We start from the raw sequence: 13,001 nt of genomic DNA on the forward strand, positions 1-13,001 counted from the left end.
CCAGGGTTGGAGGCGCTGCTGGGCTGGCTGCTTGTAGGAGCAGGGTTTTTTGATTCACAGCTTGGGCTCTGTGACAGGCAGCGTCTCCCTTTTGCTGAACATAACTGTGTTGGATGGGGACCTTGGGGATCTCACATGTGGGGACACCAGGGACCCTTGTGGGACAGGACAAGTGTTTTTAGGTTTTTTGCCTCATTCCGCAGGTTTGTGTTTTCGCTATTTAACAGGAACTTTGTTCTAGTCGGTTTTTGAATAACCCTTAGAGATTGGAGGCTCTTGCTGCATTTTTGGTGTGCTCACATGGCAAATTTACCTCAAAATTCTGGCAATGTTGTATCTCCCGTATACCCGAACTGCTATGGAGGGGAATTTTGAGGATGCTAAGAGTGCAAAATCAGGCCTTCAGCATGAGAGGGAATGATCTTTACCATGGAGATAAGTCCAAGTGGGAGATAAGTGACAATAACTGTCAAGTCGAATCTTTAGAGGAAATATTCTAAACTAGTCTCTCGGGCGTTCAGGCCTACCACGGCATTATCTCATTGGAGAGTCAATGCAGTGCAAAGAGACAATTAACATTATCTATGTGTGCAATAAAGCCTTGCTCCCCGTCAGGCTGCCAGCATCGTTCCTGCGGTTGGCACTGCAGCTGGCTGCCAGCACAGCTGCCTGGAAAACGAGTTTCATTTGTGCATATTGCAGAAGTTTTACTCCTTCAAGTCCTGAGATGGGAAAATAAGAAGTTTTAGGTGACAAACAACAAAATAAAATATGATTTTTCTTCCACAAGGAGTCAAGGAAGGGAGCCTTATTTTCTATTGAGTTTTAATACAATAAAGGTAATTCTTCTAGCTCTCAAGGACAGCTTTTGAAAGCAGGACACAATGACCCTGGGGAAGAGACGAGGAAATTAAAATATGCTGGACAAAGAAACCCAAAAAACCTGCTTTGGAGAGCAACAAGGCAGAATACCCTTTTTAAAAGGAATGGTAAGACAAGGGGGATTTTTGGAGGGCGGCTGCGCAGCCGTCCTGGTTTCCGCACCCCATGCGGGCTCTCCAGAGCCTGCAGGGGTTTACGGCAGGACTCGGTGATCCTGAAGGTCTTTTCCAACCCTAACGATTCTACGAGTGGAAGCAGCCTCCCGCGGCGCGCGCAGCAGCCCCGCGCCACCCGTGCCGGTAACGGTTATGGCCGCGGGCGGGCCGCGGGCCGCGCCGGGGTTTGCTCAGTGCAAACGCTCCGGGACGGGGCCGGGGCCGGAGCCGGCGCCTCGGGGCGGGCAGGGCGCGGGCGGGCGGCGCTCCCGGCGGCCCCGCGCCGCCCCACGTGACAGCCCGAGCGCGGCGAGGCAACATGGCCGCGGCGGCGGGGTAAGCGCGGGGAGAGCGGGCGGGCGGCAGCGGCGGGGCCCGGCCCGGCGCCCCGGGAGCTCCCGGCCCGGCGGCGCTCGCGGCTGGCCTGGCGCCAGCCCGGCCCGCGGATCGCCCGCGGTTGAGGCTTTCCTTTCTGCCGGTCGTGTGAGCGGTTCCGTTAGACCGTGTTAGCGGGGGGAAGCGGCGCTGCGGAGCTCGCCCCTAGCAGGGGGCCCCGGGCCGCGGCCCTGACCGGGGTGTGAGCGCAGGGAAGCGCCGGGGGCTCCGCTGGCGGTGGAGGAGAGCGCCGGTTGGGCGGCTGCAGCCTGTCCCCGTGCTCGCGGGCGGCCGGGCGGGTGAAGCGCTGAGCAGGGACCGCGCTGGGGCTGCGGCTCCGCGCAGGCAGGGAAGCCCCGCTTCATAAACACACGAAAAAACTCAGTGCTTCCTGAGCTTCCCTGCTGTCTGCGTCCTGTCCCAATGGCTGCGTAGGGTGGAGGTGGCAGTCTGAATTTTACAGGGGAAAAAGTGGGGGAACAAGAAGATTAAGTGAAAAACGTGACAAACGTAAGTAAAATAGGATTCATAGTTACCAGCGCGTTCTGGTAGGTGCCTCAAAACAAAAGCAAAGAGTGAGGTGCATCATAAAATAACAGAATGTAACCTCAGCAAACATATAAAACTTCTGAAATAAGATCAACTGTTGAAAAGTCAACAGCTCTGAGACAAAAGAAAAAGATCCTTTGAAGAAACAAGTGTAGTTTAATGGTCTTAGCTATATTTGAAGCAAAATAATGATAAAATAGAAAAGCTCTTGTTTGGGCTGTGTGCTGGTAACAGCTGTGCAGGAAGGAGTGTGAGAGACCGACCAAGGGGGTAGCAGTTCCTCGGCTGTGGCGCGGTTCCTGGTCGGTAGCAGCGCGGCGTCACGGCGGCTGCATGGTCAGTTCTGTACTTAAAGACGGTTGCTGCAACCTTGCGTGTGGTGAGAGCTCCTTCTCCGAAACAGCAGCCAGGTGTGGAGCCAACCTTTCCTCTCCAGAGAGCCGCTGTCCTGCTCGAATTCCCGCGTGGCCTGAGCGCGGAGCGGCTCCTGTGGAGCGCGGCCGTGCGCACGGAGCGAACCGGCGCGCGGTGCCGGTCCCGCTGGAGCCCCGCGCGGTGCAGCTGGTTTGCAGAGGAGACAAGGGGAAGGGCAGAGCAAAGACTGAGGAGGGAGCAAGGTCGAGGCCCGGTCCTCCCTGGAACCTGGCAGATTTTCTTGACGGAACTTGCCCTTGCTTCTTTAGGGCTCGATATCTGATTTAAGCCACATAAGTAGACGTTGCCTGGATTAGGGTACCCCAAAATGAAAGCTTATGCTGGACTTCCATGCTGAGCTAATATGTCCCAAAAGGTTTTCTGCTGTCCTTGTTATTAGCACCTGCCTTGTTGGCAGAGTTATCAGACGTGTGGGGGGAAGGAATAAAAACAATCACGTTTGGGTTTTGGGCATCATCAGCTGAACTCCTAGACAGATAGTTTTTAAATTGGATTAGCAAGAGAAGTCTTTCACCTTCTGAAATGACTTACACTGTTACATCAAGTAGTTATAAACAAGTAAAATAAAACATTTTATTAGCTCTTTTGTGCTGCGTCTGCAGTAAGAAATTGTAGAGTTTACATTTCTGGTGCTGATAAAGTCTTTGAGGAGGTTATTTTATGCAGCTATAAATCAAAGGTTACTTTCATTTTTCAGTGAAAACTGTAATAATTAAAATGCCTCACTCAGGTTCTCTAAGGTTAAATTCATAGGTGGTTCATTTCTTGTCATTTTAGCACAGTAACAATTTAACTGCACCATTTACTTTAATAGGAAATGACCATCTAGCTCTTCAGAAGAGTCTTCAATAAGCTGGGAGAAGGTGAGGCAGATTAGGCAAACAGGACTTAAATCTTACGGTTTTATTGATAAAGCAGTATTCAGCTGTAGTATTGAAGCTCCAAATCACTGTTTTGCTGTAACAAACATAAAGTAGGGGATTCTTTTCTTCTCAGATAAGTTTTTTTTTAAAAAAAGCCCATAACAGGCTACACTGCTTCTATAGGTAACTGCAAAAAATGCAAGTATGGACCTGTAAAAAGGCAAGCAAACCAACCGTATGTTTTTGCAATATTTGTAGTATTTAAAACAGTTGAATTACTTAATAACCGGTTTTATTTATTTATTTATTTTAAAGAGCTGTGCCTTAAGCTTGGTTCTGTCGGCTGAGTCCCTGCTGAGCAGAGCCTGTCGGGGCTCCCGGCGGAGCAGGCGCTGCCGGAGCAGGCCGGGAGCGCGGCGCTCCTGGCGCTGGTGCGCGAGCGCAGGCACGCGTGTGTGCGGAGGAAACACGGGAACATGGGAACGCTGTCAGCTTACACGTGCGCGCTGCCGGCTCCAGCTCCCGCGGCGTTTCCCTGCAGGACTGGCTGAAGGAATTTTGCCAGGCTTGATGTAACCTTTCCCTTTGGTTTTCAGGAACTCATTTTCCTCTCTCCTGTTTTGCTGTTACTCGGTAGACTGAAGCCGTTGTCATTTTCTGCATACTCTTTCACGCTGGTTTACCTGGAAGAGTGTGACACTTGTGACACACCATAGGCTATAGCTGCAGCCAGCTGTGTCAGCTGTGCCAGCCCTTTTTCTTTGGTACTCACAAGAAAAGTGCATTTTATTCTTCCTCTCTGTAGTGCCATGCATCATGGCTAGAGTCATGCCTTAACACAACATCTATGCCAATGGAACAGTTAACATCTTGTTTGTACGATTTAAATTGAACAACTTCCTTTGCTATGGTAAAGGAACACTGTGCCTCTAAATCATGCTGACCGTTGTTTTGTCTTCTGTTAATTGTCAATATCAAAATTTCCTTCCCAGGCCCTCCTTTTGGCTGGGGAACGAGACGCTGAGGGTGCCCGCAGCGCTCTTCGCCCTGAACAGAAGGCGCCTCTGTGACCGCCTGCGACAGAACAAGGATGTCCAGGCTAATTCCCTTGTCCTGCTGCAGGGTGGGGAGGAAACGCAGAGATACTGTACGGACACCAGTGTTTTGTTTCGCCAGGTAGGAGACGAGGCAACATTTCGAATCAGTTAGGAAACTGGCCCTTCAGTTGCATCATTCTTGAGTTCTTTATTATTATTATTTATTTCAGAGGTGTGCGCACACTTGCATTACTTTGTTTCACTTACATCAGTTAGCTGCTTTTTACTTTGCCTCTTCAGCTTGGAGTTTCTTTCAGTGCTTTAATATGTGGGTTCGTAGTCTGGTTTAACGGATTAAATCTGTTTCTGGTAGTGTTTAACATAACTATAGAAACTGAGTGCTTGTTTTTTTTCAGTCCTGTCTGTCACCAAAAAATAACCTGTTGTACAGCGTGTTGCTGTTCGCCCAAGTGCTAGAGATTGAATTAATTTGCAGAACCTTGTATTCAAAGCCTTCGTAAATACTGTTTTCCATATAACAGACTATAAACTAGAAGTTTCCACAATGTATGTTCTTAAACTGGACTCTTCCATAAGTACCTGTGTGTTGTTATGCTGCAAATAAGACTGAATAACTTGTTAATGTCATACTAAATGCTTTTGTAGTCTTTGTCAAAGTTGGTATAACAACTAATTGTGGCTCTTCCTGCAAGGTTGTGTTTTGCATTGCCTCTGCTCTTGAATGCTGTAGTGCTGCTTCACTTTGTTAGTTTAACTGCATGGTTCTGTGTTATGAAGAAACAAAAAGAATAAATTCTATCTTCTAAACTAGTGCACAGTACTCTGTTTTAAGAGATTTATACACCTTTAAAAGTAACAGAGTGTATGTCTGAGTACACAACTCTTGTCTTTTTTTTATCTTCTCCTTATCAAAATTAATCTCCATGTTCTGTTAGGTGTTTTGCTTGTTTACTTATTCTTAAAGCTGAATAACCATTTAGCCAAGGACTATTTTCATTGCAGCTTCCTCTTTTCTAGAGGAAGTCGAGTCTTGGCTCCAGGACTGCCATCACAACCCAATGCATCTGCACTCTGGTTATGCCTTCTTCTCTCATGTAACATGGTTGTTTCTTCCTGGTACTGCTTGTCCTCATTGTAGTTTGGAGGAATATTTAATGATATATTTACAGTCCCGAGTCAAGTGCTGTTTTCTGTTTAGAGTGGTTTATTAATCTCAGATCCTTTCCAGTTGTCAACAGAGAATTGCATTACTAAAACAAATTGTACCGAAATGCTTTAAATCTAACCCACTTCCTTCCCTTCCAGAAGCAAATGGGATCTCTTTCAAATGCAGGAAGTAGGAATTAGCATGTCCCACGCTGTATTTTTCCAGTTGGTGAAATGAGGGTCTTATTTTAAGAATATATTTCATCTGCTCCTAGGAATCGTACTTTCACTGGACTTTTGGAGTAACTGAAGCAGGCTGCTTTGGAGCAGTTGATGTTGATACTGGAAGATCCATGCTCTTTGTTCCACAACTCCCTGAAAGCTATGCAGTTTGGATGGGAAAGTAAGACACACTCTTTTACTGTGTTTTAATGTGTCTGGCTATTTAATCTGATATAACTGTTTGAAGAGTTATCTGATTTTTGATAGTAGTTGTTCATATGGTCCCCCATTCTTATCTATTATTGTTCATGTATGATATCAAGTGATATTCCTGTTTGGTGGTAGACGATACATTTAGAATTAAACACTACTGCAATATCCATGAAAGGAATTTAACCATAAAAGAAACCAGAAGACCTCTGTTAAGACCCAAAAGAAGGAAAACAGAAAAGCAGACCTTCTCAAGTTAGCTTAGCCCTTTGCACCCTTCTTAGCTAATGGGACTTTTTGAATGGGAGGAGGTAGTTTAGTCTCTGTGCTCCTGCTTTCTTGATATGAGCTAAGAGGCTGTGAGAAAATGTTTTTAATTTTTTTCTGTGAATATGCTACAGACATCACTTTTTTTTTTAAATCTGCACCAATAGTAAATACTGCTCAGTGCCATAGCATTGGAGGAATTGATTTATTTATGTGTTCATTTACTTTCTCAATCTTAATTATATTTATACCAGCAGTCTGTATTTTTCGGTGTCTACCTAATCTCAGAATATTGGATTACTTCTAATTTAATATTTTGAGCTCAGATTGCTTCTATTTCTAATTGAAGCTATCACTTGTATTTTAATGCTAATTTGGGGAAAACAGTTGCAGCCAATCCCATATGCTGAAGTGTGTCAGACCATATGGTAGGGCATGGCTGCTGTCTTCTTGGGGAGTTTATATGAATATCAGTGTCTTAGACCTGTCTTGGAACTGAAATTGTTTGTGATCATTTTAAAACGTGAATCCTGCTATCTGAAATATTTCATCTGAAAGCTGCAGCTGTTTAGGAGGGTAGGTTCTGTTTAGCTCCCACATGTGCCCTTTAAACCCTGTTCCCTGGTGATGTTTGATTGCATTTACAGACAAAGCTTTTTCCTCCCCTTCTCTTCTGCTAGATCACATCAGTTGTTTGCTACCTGCACTGATTATGCCTCCTCTGAAAAGTGTTAGAATATTATCGAGCATCCACCGTGTCATTTTGCATTTTTAAAGAAAATAGTGTGTTCTGTACAAATGGTAACTTTTTTGATTTGTTGTGCAGCACTCGTTATTGGTTCATTTATGGGATTTCAGGAGTGGATAAAAATGGTTTATTGCCTTTACCTCTCTTGGTAATTACCTCACGAATATAGTGAGGTAATTCTTTTTACCACAGCATTTTTACTTTCTGAATTCTCCTCCTTGCCCTCCCGAATCGCTCTGTTAGTTCTGTTTTCTTTTCTGGCAGCCTGGCCATGTGCTCTTTCTGCTTGTCAGAAAGGGGATGGGTGAATAACTCATCTGAGGGTCAGTAGCGGTTCTGCTCCATAAGCTGGTTGGCAGGGGGTATCCCACAGTGCTAGCGGTTGTGTTCCTTCCCAGAAGACTCAATTTTAAGTCAAAACTAGCTTTGAAAGAAAGAGATCACCTCCCAGCCTCTGCTGTTTGTTTGCTGTTGTTTGCCTTGGAGGTGCTGCTACGTGAGCATGTGGAAGGAGCTACCTGCCCGCTGGAGAAACGTTCGTTTAACAGCCATGACGCACAGATCTGTTTAGTGCCTTGCATGGTGTTTTGCAAACTGGGTGTCGTGCAGAGCTCTTCTAGGTCACAGTGCAGGGTGGGTTTGGTTTGTCCGCTGCTGCTTCTGTTTTCTATTCAAGGCAGATTGGAAATCTGCTACTTGAGTTTTGGCGGAAACACACAGATATTTTTAAATTATTGCAGGAGTCTCGTTCCTACTACTGTATTACAAAATGATTTGCTTATTTTAATCTTGTTTTTGGCTAGACTGTTACTCTTTTGCACGAAGCCCCTTTTTGTTCAGAGATCTCGCTTAGGTAACGTGGCAAGCAGTGGTGTTAACTTTTTTTCCCTTTAAATAATGCATAAGAAGCAAAGAAGCTACTTTACTTCTTCCAATATTACAGTCATGTTTTGGCCAGAGACAATGAAGTGATTGAAGGCATTTGTCAGAGATGGGTGAAGTGTTACATTCTGGGGGGACTGTGAGAATTATAATTATTTTAATCTTAAAAGCTACCTCTGCTCACGCTGCTGCCTGTTGCTGGCCTGTCAGCGTTGTGTGCAGCTGTAATATCAATTCAGGATTGAAATGATACGGCTAAACTCTGATGGGTGTCTGTCTCAGGAGAGGTAGAGCATTAGAATGCAGCCTGTAGATTTTAAAGAAATCTAGTGGAATTGGAAAAGAGAGTTTCTGCAGTGAAGTTTAAGGGTAAGGCCTGAACATTGTGTTGTTGCCTTTAATATTAAATGTGGACAGTACTTCAGGGGGTTCCTGAGGTGGAAATATTGAGAGTCACTGTGGAATACCGAGGCAGGGACCCTTCCAGGCGGGCCAAGGCGCTGTGCAGCGGTGCCTGCTGAGGGTGCCCAGGAGCAGTGAACGTGGGGATGCGGAGCGGGAGCCGGGAGGGCTCCGCGGCCCCGGCCTTCCCCCGCGTGGGTGCTCTGCGGAGCTGTGGGACCAGGACGCGCCGCTTGCTAGTGCCCAGAGCCACACTGACTGCCTTAGCCTTAAAACAGACCCAAGCCAGCGGCGCAAGATTGCAGAGGCTTCTGAAACATAATTATGTTGTGCACGTCCCCTTTCTTCACGCGATCTCACGTGGGCAAGTTCTGGAATCGAGGGCAGATTTAACGGAACCCTCTGTTCAGCCTAGGTGCTTCCACCAAAAGCGGCTTTCTCAGGGCAGCGGCTCCGCAGGCCGCGGGGAGGCCGCGCTCCGTCCCCGTGCCCGAGGGCTGCCCTGCGCCCCCGCGGTCGGGCCGGGCGGCAGCCCCGCTCTGTGCCAGGGCCCTGCCGGGCCGGCGCGCAGCCCTCGGCCACCGCGTCGCTTCCCAGCAAGCCCAGGGCTCGGACGGCTGCGCGGCTCGCGCAGAGGCTTCAGGTTCACTAATTAGTGCTGCACCTGCCATTTACCTCCCTAATTATAAATGACAGAACTAGTCAGTGTGCTGATTAAAGATATTTTATAAAGTAAAACATACTGTACGGCAGCTGCTTTATGTGGAGCGGATGCCAAAATAACTTAATTGCCTCGCCACATAAAGAGCGCTTTTCATGGAAAACAAAAATATTTTAACACTTTCATGCTCTAACTTTAGAAATATGTATTAAATGGGACAGAGAAATATTTATATACAGTTTCCTGTGTTTTCCTTAAAGCCCTGCTGGGCTGGTTAGTAACTATACCAGTATTAATCTAACGTTGTATCCTTTTTTTTTTTTTTCTCCAAGAAGCCCCTTGAAAATTGTATTTACAAGCTTAAGCCTAGTGTGGCTCTTTGGGACCATGGTAATACACAACGAAATGCTTTACAAATGTTATTTTTTTCTCTGTGACCTAATGAGCTTAAAGATTATCCTCATTTTCTCAGTAGGTTACAGTCAAAAGCAACCTTTGGTTTTGGTGATTAAATTTGACTGACTTCAGCAAAGCTGAGAAGTTTTACTGCCTTTTGAAATGGTGCAAAACTGTGGATTTTTTCTTGCATACTGCTTTTGTGAGGCAGGTTCTCAAACTTTTAGGGCTTTTACTCTTTTTCCTCTAGGCTGTACATCGCCATGATAATGAGTAGTGTCACAGCCAAGAAATTACTTTCGGTATTTCTTTTTTCTTCCAGGGGATCCATCAAATGTGGCACTTGTATTCTGAGTGACTGTGAATGGTAACTTAGTACTGCGTGGTGTGTCTGGCTCTGTGATGTGGTGAGACTGGTGTGTTCATCGGTGCAAGGTTTGGGGGGCAAGAAGTCGTGGCCAGTGCCAACCAAAACTGGAAACACTCTTCTTAAGGGTGTGAGCTTTCAGGGAGGGCGGCTGTAGGGGACAGGCTCCAAATCACCCTAATTGCTTTTCTTGATGCAGATTTTTCAGAAATGCAGGATGTTTTCCAAATGAGCTTTACTGATGTTGCATATGAGTCATCTTGTCTGTAACAAGCTGTAGGGCTGGGTATTCAAACATATCTGCTAGAGGAGTTTTTGGTTTAGAAGGTAAAACCAATCTGCCTTGTCATTCCCTCATATTTTTCCTGCACTTCGCTCTAAAGATTAGTTGCCATTTTCTTCTGCACGTATCGGTTTGATCTCTTCCCGACCTGTTTTCCTTCTCCCTCGCCACTGAATCTTTAAGTTCCTTTAGGTCATTTTGTTACTGTTTTGTACCAAATGGCAATTGATATACAAAATTTGTTACCACCTGTAAATGCCATCTGTGGATCTCAAGAACATATTCAATACGGCTTTTATTTTGGAATAACATCAGAAATAATTTCAGTCTTTACAGTATCCCACTAAACAAGACTTGCAGTCCATTGCGGTTTGTCACTTTAACTTCTGAAAACATCAGCCTAAATTGATACAGCCTTTGTCAGTGGGTAGTCGATGGGTTTTGCTGTTTGTAAAAAGCTCATCTTTTTATTTATCTATATTTATTTTCCAGTTTAAACTCTTTTTTACACTTCTTTTAATAGCTATTAGTCATTGGTCATATCCTAGCATTCCTGTCCAAGTCTATTTGAGTTGATTTTTGAGAGTAAGGTTCTTCGGAGAGTTTTTTATCAAATGTTTTACTATTACATAGATAATGCATCTGTTGCTTTGCCCTCCATCCAGTCTTTTCAAAACTCCATACAATAAAGCTGATTGTGTTTGACTGATGAGACTTACTCCATGTAATTTCCAACACTGCATGTTTTCCGTGATTCCATTTTCTTCCATAGTACAGTGATTTCTATTTCTTGCTTTCGTTTCATTTATTATGGTATTTCTTTTGTGATAAAAAAAATATTTTTGTAGAATAATTAGTGTCTGGATTGCTCTTGCCACTTTGCTCATGATTGTTCTTCCAAAAAGCTGTGCTACTTTAATGCTCTGACTTCTCAAGTTATCCATAATAAAGCAGCTTTATCAGTCTAGCAATTATTATGGCATTTCAGCTGTCCAAAAGCCTTGTTAGTCCAAGTTGAATGTATATTTTTGATATTTTTGATTATAATTTTGATATCTTTAATTAAAAAATCATTTTTGCAGATCTTTGCTTCCCACCTGCCTAAATTTCTGTGTTCTGTGTTGAGAGCTTTTTAAAAATAGTGATAACTTGTAACAGTTCACAGATTTATAATCTCTATCAGCATATACCTGAAGCTGGATGCACAGTTTGGCAATTTTGATAACAGTTAAAACCTTTCTCCCCTTTTCTCTTTTTTGCTGCAGTGCCAGGTAATACTTAGTGATGCTGTACCACAGCTTTCTAATATCCAGGTGTGGCTTTTAGCAGCAGCATGAGAAAGAACAGTCTTGCCCATGCTCGAGATGGGCTGTACAGAGGGCTTAACGAACACGTCGTTTCTTGAGAGTGCCAGTGATGGGAATAGCTGGACAGGAAAGAGAGACTGTTTATTTAAAGCAAATCAAAGTTTGGAGTGTCGCCTTTTACAGGGAGAACCTTGAGAGTCTCCTTAACTCTGCATTTCTCATTCATAAGTCCACCAGCCTGTGTTTTGTACCTATTATTTGCTTTTGTAAAATCCATTTGGACTATTGGGAAGCCCCGTGTTGGTCTCATGCATGTGGTGGTTCTGATGCTCTGCAAGATGCAGCTTCTGCTGCAGCCTTGGTTGCCTTCTTTCAGCCAGATCCACTCGAGTCTTGATCTTCAGATATAATTCTTTAGAATTACATTATTTTCTTGAAATCCATATTACTCTGGACATTATTGAAAGGGAAAAGAGGAAAGTACTTGTATGCAGGTACTTCTGTCTTTCCAAGGATCAAACAGAGATCTAGAGAAACATTACAGCAGTCATAACACATGTGCACAAGGCAGCCAGTGATGCTAGCAAGCCCATTTGTACTACATTATATTTCAAATCTAACTTCATATCTTTTCATCTTCTTATTTGAGAGGGAGGGAAATTCCTTTTACATACCTATGTGATCACATTTTTGGCGGCCAAGTCAGGAACATCTGTTAGCATCCTGTAAAACCTCCTGCTTTCTCTTCGTAGTAGCTGTGGACACCTTCTTGTTCGGTTAATGCTTTGCCATCTGTTAACCTGATGATACTGCAATAAGGAGGCAGAACATTAGTGAATTTTTGATGGCATTAAAACAATGCTTTTTGTATCCATTTTCCTCCTTCAGTTCTACATGGGTTGTGTATTATTTCTGTTCCTGTAGCTTAGTCATTACCAGGGATCTTATTTCGTGTGTAAAGTCTCACTGAAACTTTGGCTTTTTTTAAGCAGTGACCTGCCAGCCCTACCCGTGGTCAGGCTGATATGCGCACACTTTACTTGGGAGAAATTATTTGCTTGAGAGAAAGTGATTTTGCCATTAAATGGTGAACTGTATCAGTTACTCCAAATGCAAAAGTCAGGATGGAAGCAATGCTGTTGTAAATTATAGCGCACTTTACCCTGAAAAGCTTTGACTGTAATATTTGCTAGTTTTACCTTTTCTGTCTCACCACATTAAGAATCTTCTTGTTCTCATTTGTTGATATGAGCTTTGACAGCTTCTCATGCCTTTGAGACAATAATCAACATAGTGAGTGCAGGACCTTTTAAGAGAGCTGTAACTGAACATTATCTTGTACAACACATTTTGCTTTAGGCTTTATCATGAATAGAGTCTTTGATACTCGCCTATTCTGTTTCTGTTCTAGCTGTGTTAATCTTTACTTTTAATTACTACTTGTAATAACATCACTTTCCGGTAACAGAGGCTGTGAATTTGAAAGCCTAACATATAATAAAGGGTGGACAAGACTGCGTTTTAATCACATTAGGCGGTGTTTAGTGTGGCATCTCCTGCTTTTGCTCAGAGCTTGCTGTCTTCCTGCCTGACGTATTAATAGATTCTCAGAATGGTTTCTGATGTTCATTTAGGTGGTGCTACTGATCCTTTAAAAGGTGAATAAAGCGAATGTCAGTGGTGTTTCTGGCTGCTGAGCAGTTGCAGGTGATTCTCATTATTAGGCCCTAGTTCAAGCTCATTGGCGGCATGTGTGGTCAGGCAGCCTGGGATACGACTTGACTGTCTATATG

The 13,001-nt window shown here is 44.3% G+C and overlaps 1 protein-coding gene across 1 annotated transcript in view; it reads left to right on the forward strand.

Annotated features, from left to right (window-relative positions):
* The first annotated feature begins 1,343 nt into the window (after positions 1–1,343).
* The window catches only part of PEPD (peptidase D), a 106,691-nt gene continuing 95,033 nt past the window's right edge, over positions 1,344–13,001 (forward strand). Inside the window, exons 1-3 of the mRNA XM_088536528.1 lie at positions 1,344–1,373; positions 4,252–4,435; positions 5,739–5,866. Of these exons, the coding sequence (XP_088392654.1) occupies positions 1,357–1,373; positions 4,252–4,435; positions 5,739–5,866 (329 nt within the window). The 5' untranslated portion in view covers positions 1,344–1,356. The remainder of the gene's footprint in view (positions 1,374–4,251; positions 4,436–5,738; positions 5,867–13,001) is intronic.

Source organism: Tinamus guttatus, unplaced genomic scaffold, assembly GCF_059628265.1.
Source record: "Tinamus guttatus ecotype Peru unplaced genomic scaffold, ASM5962826v1 Tinamus_guttatus_pri_ptg000674l, whole genome shotgun sequence".
NCBI lineage: Eukaryota > Metazoa > Chordata > Aves > Tinamiformes > Tinamidae > Tinamus > Tinamus guttatus.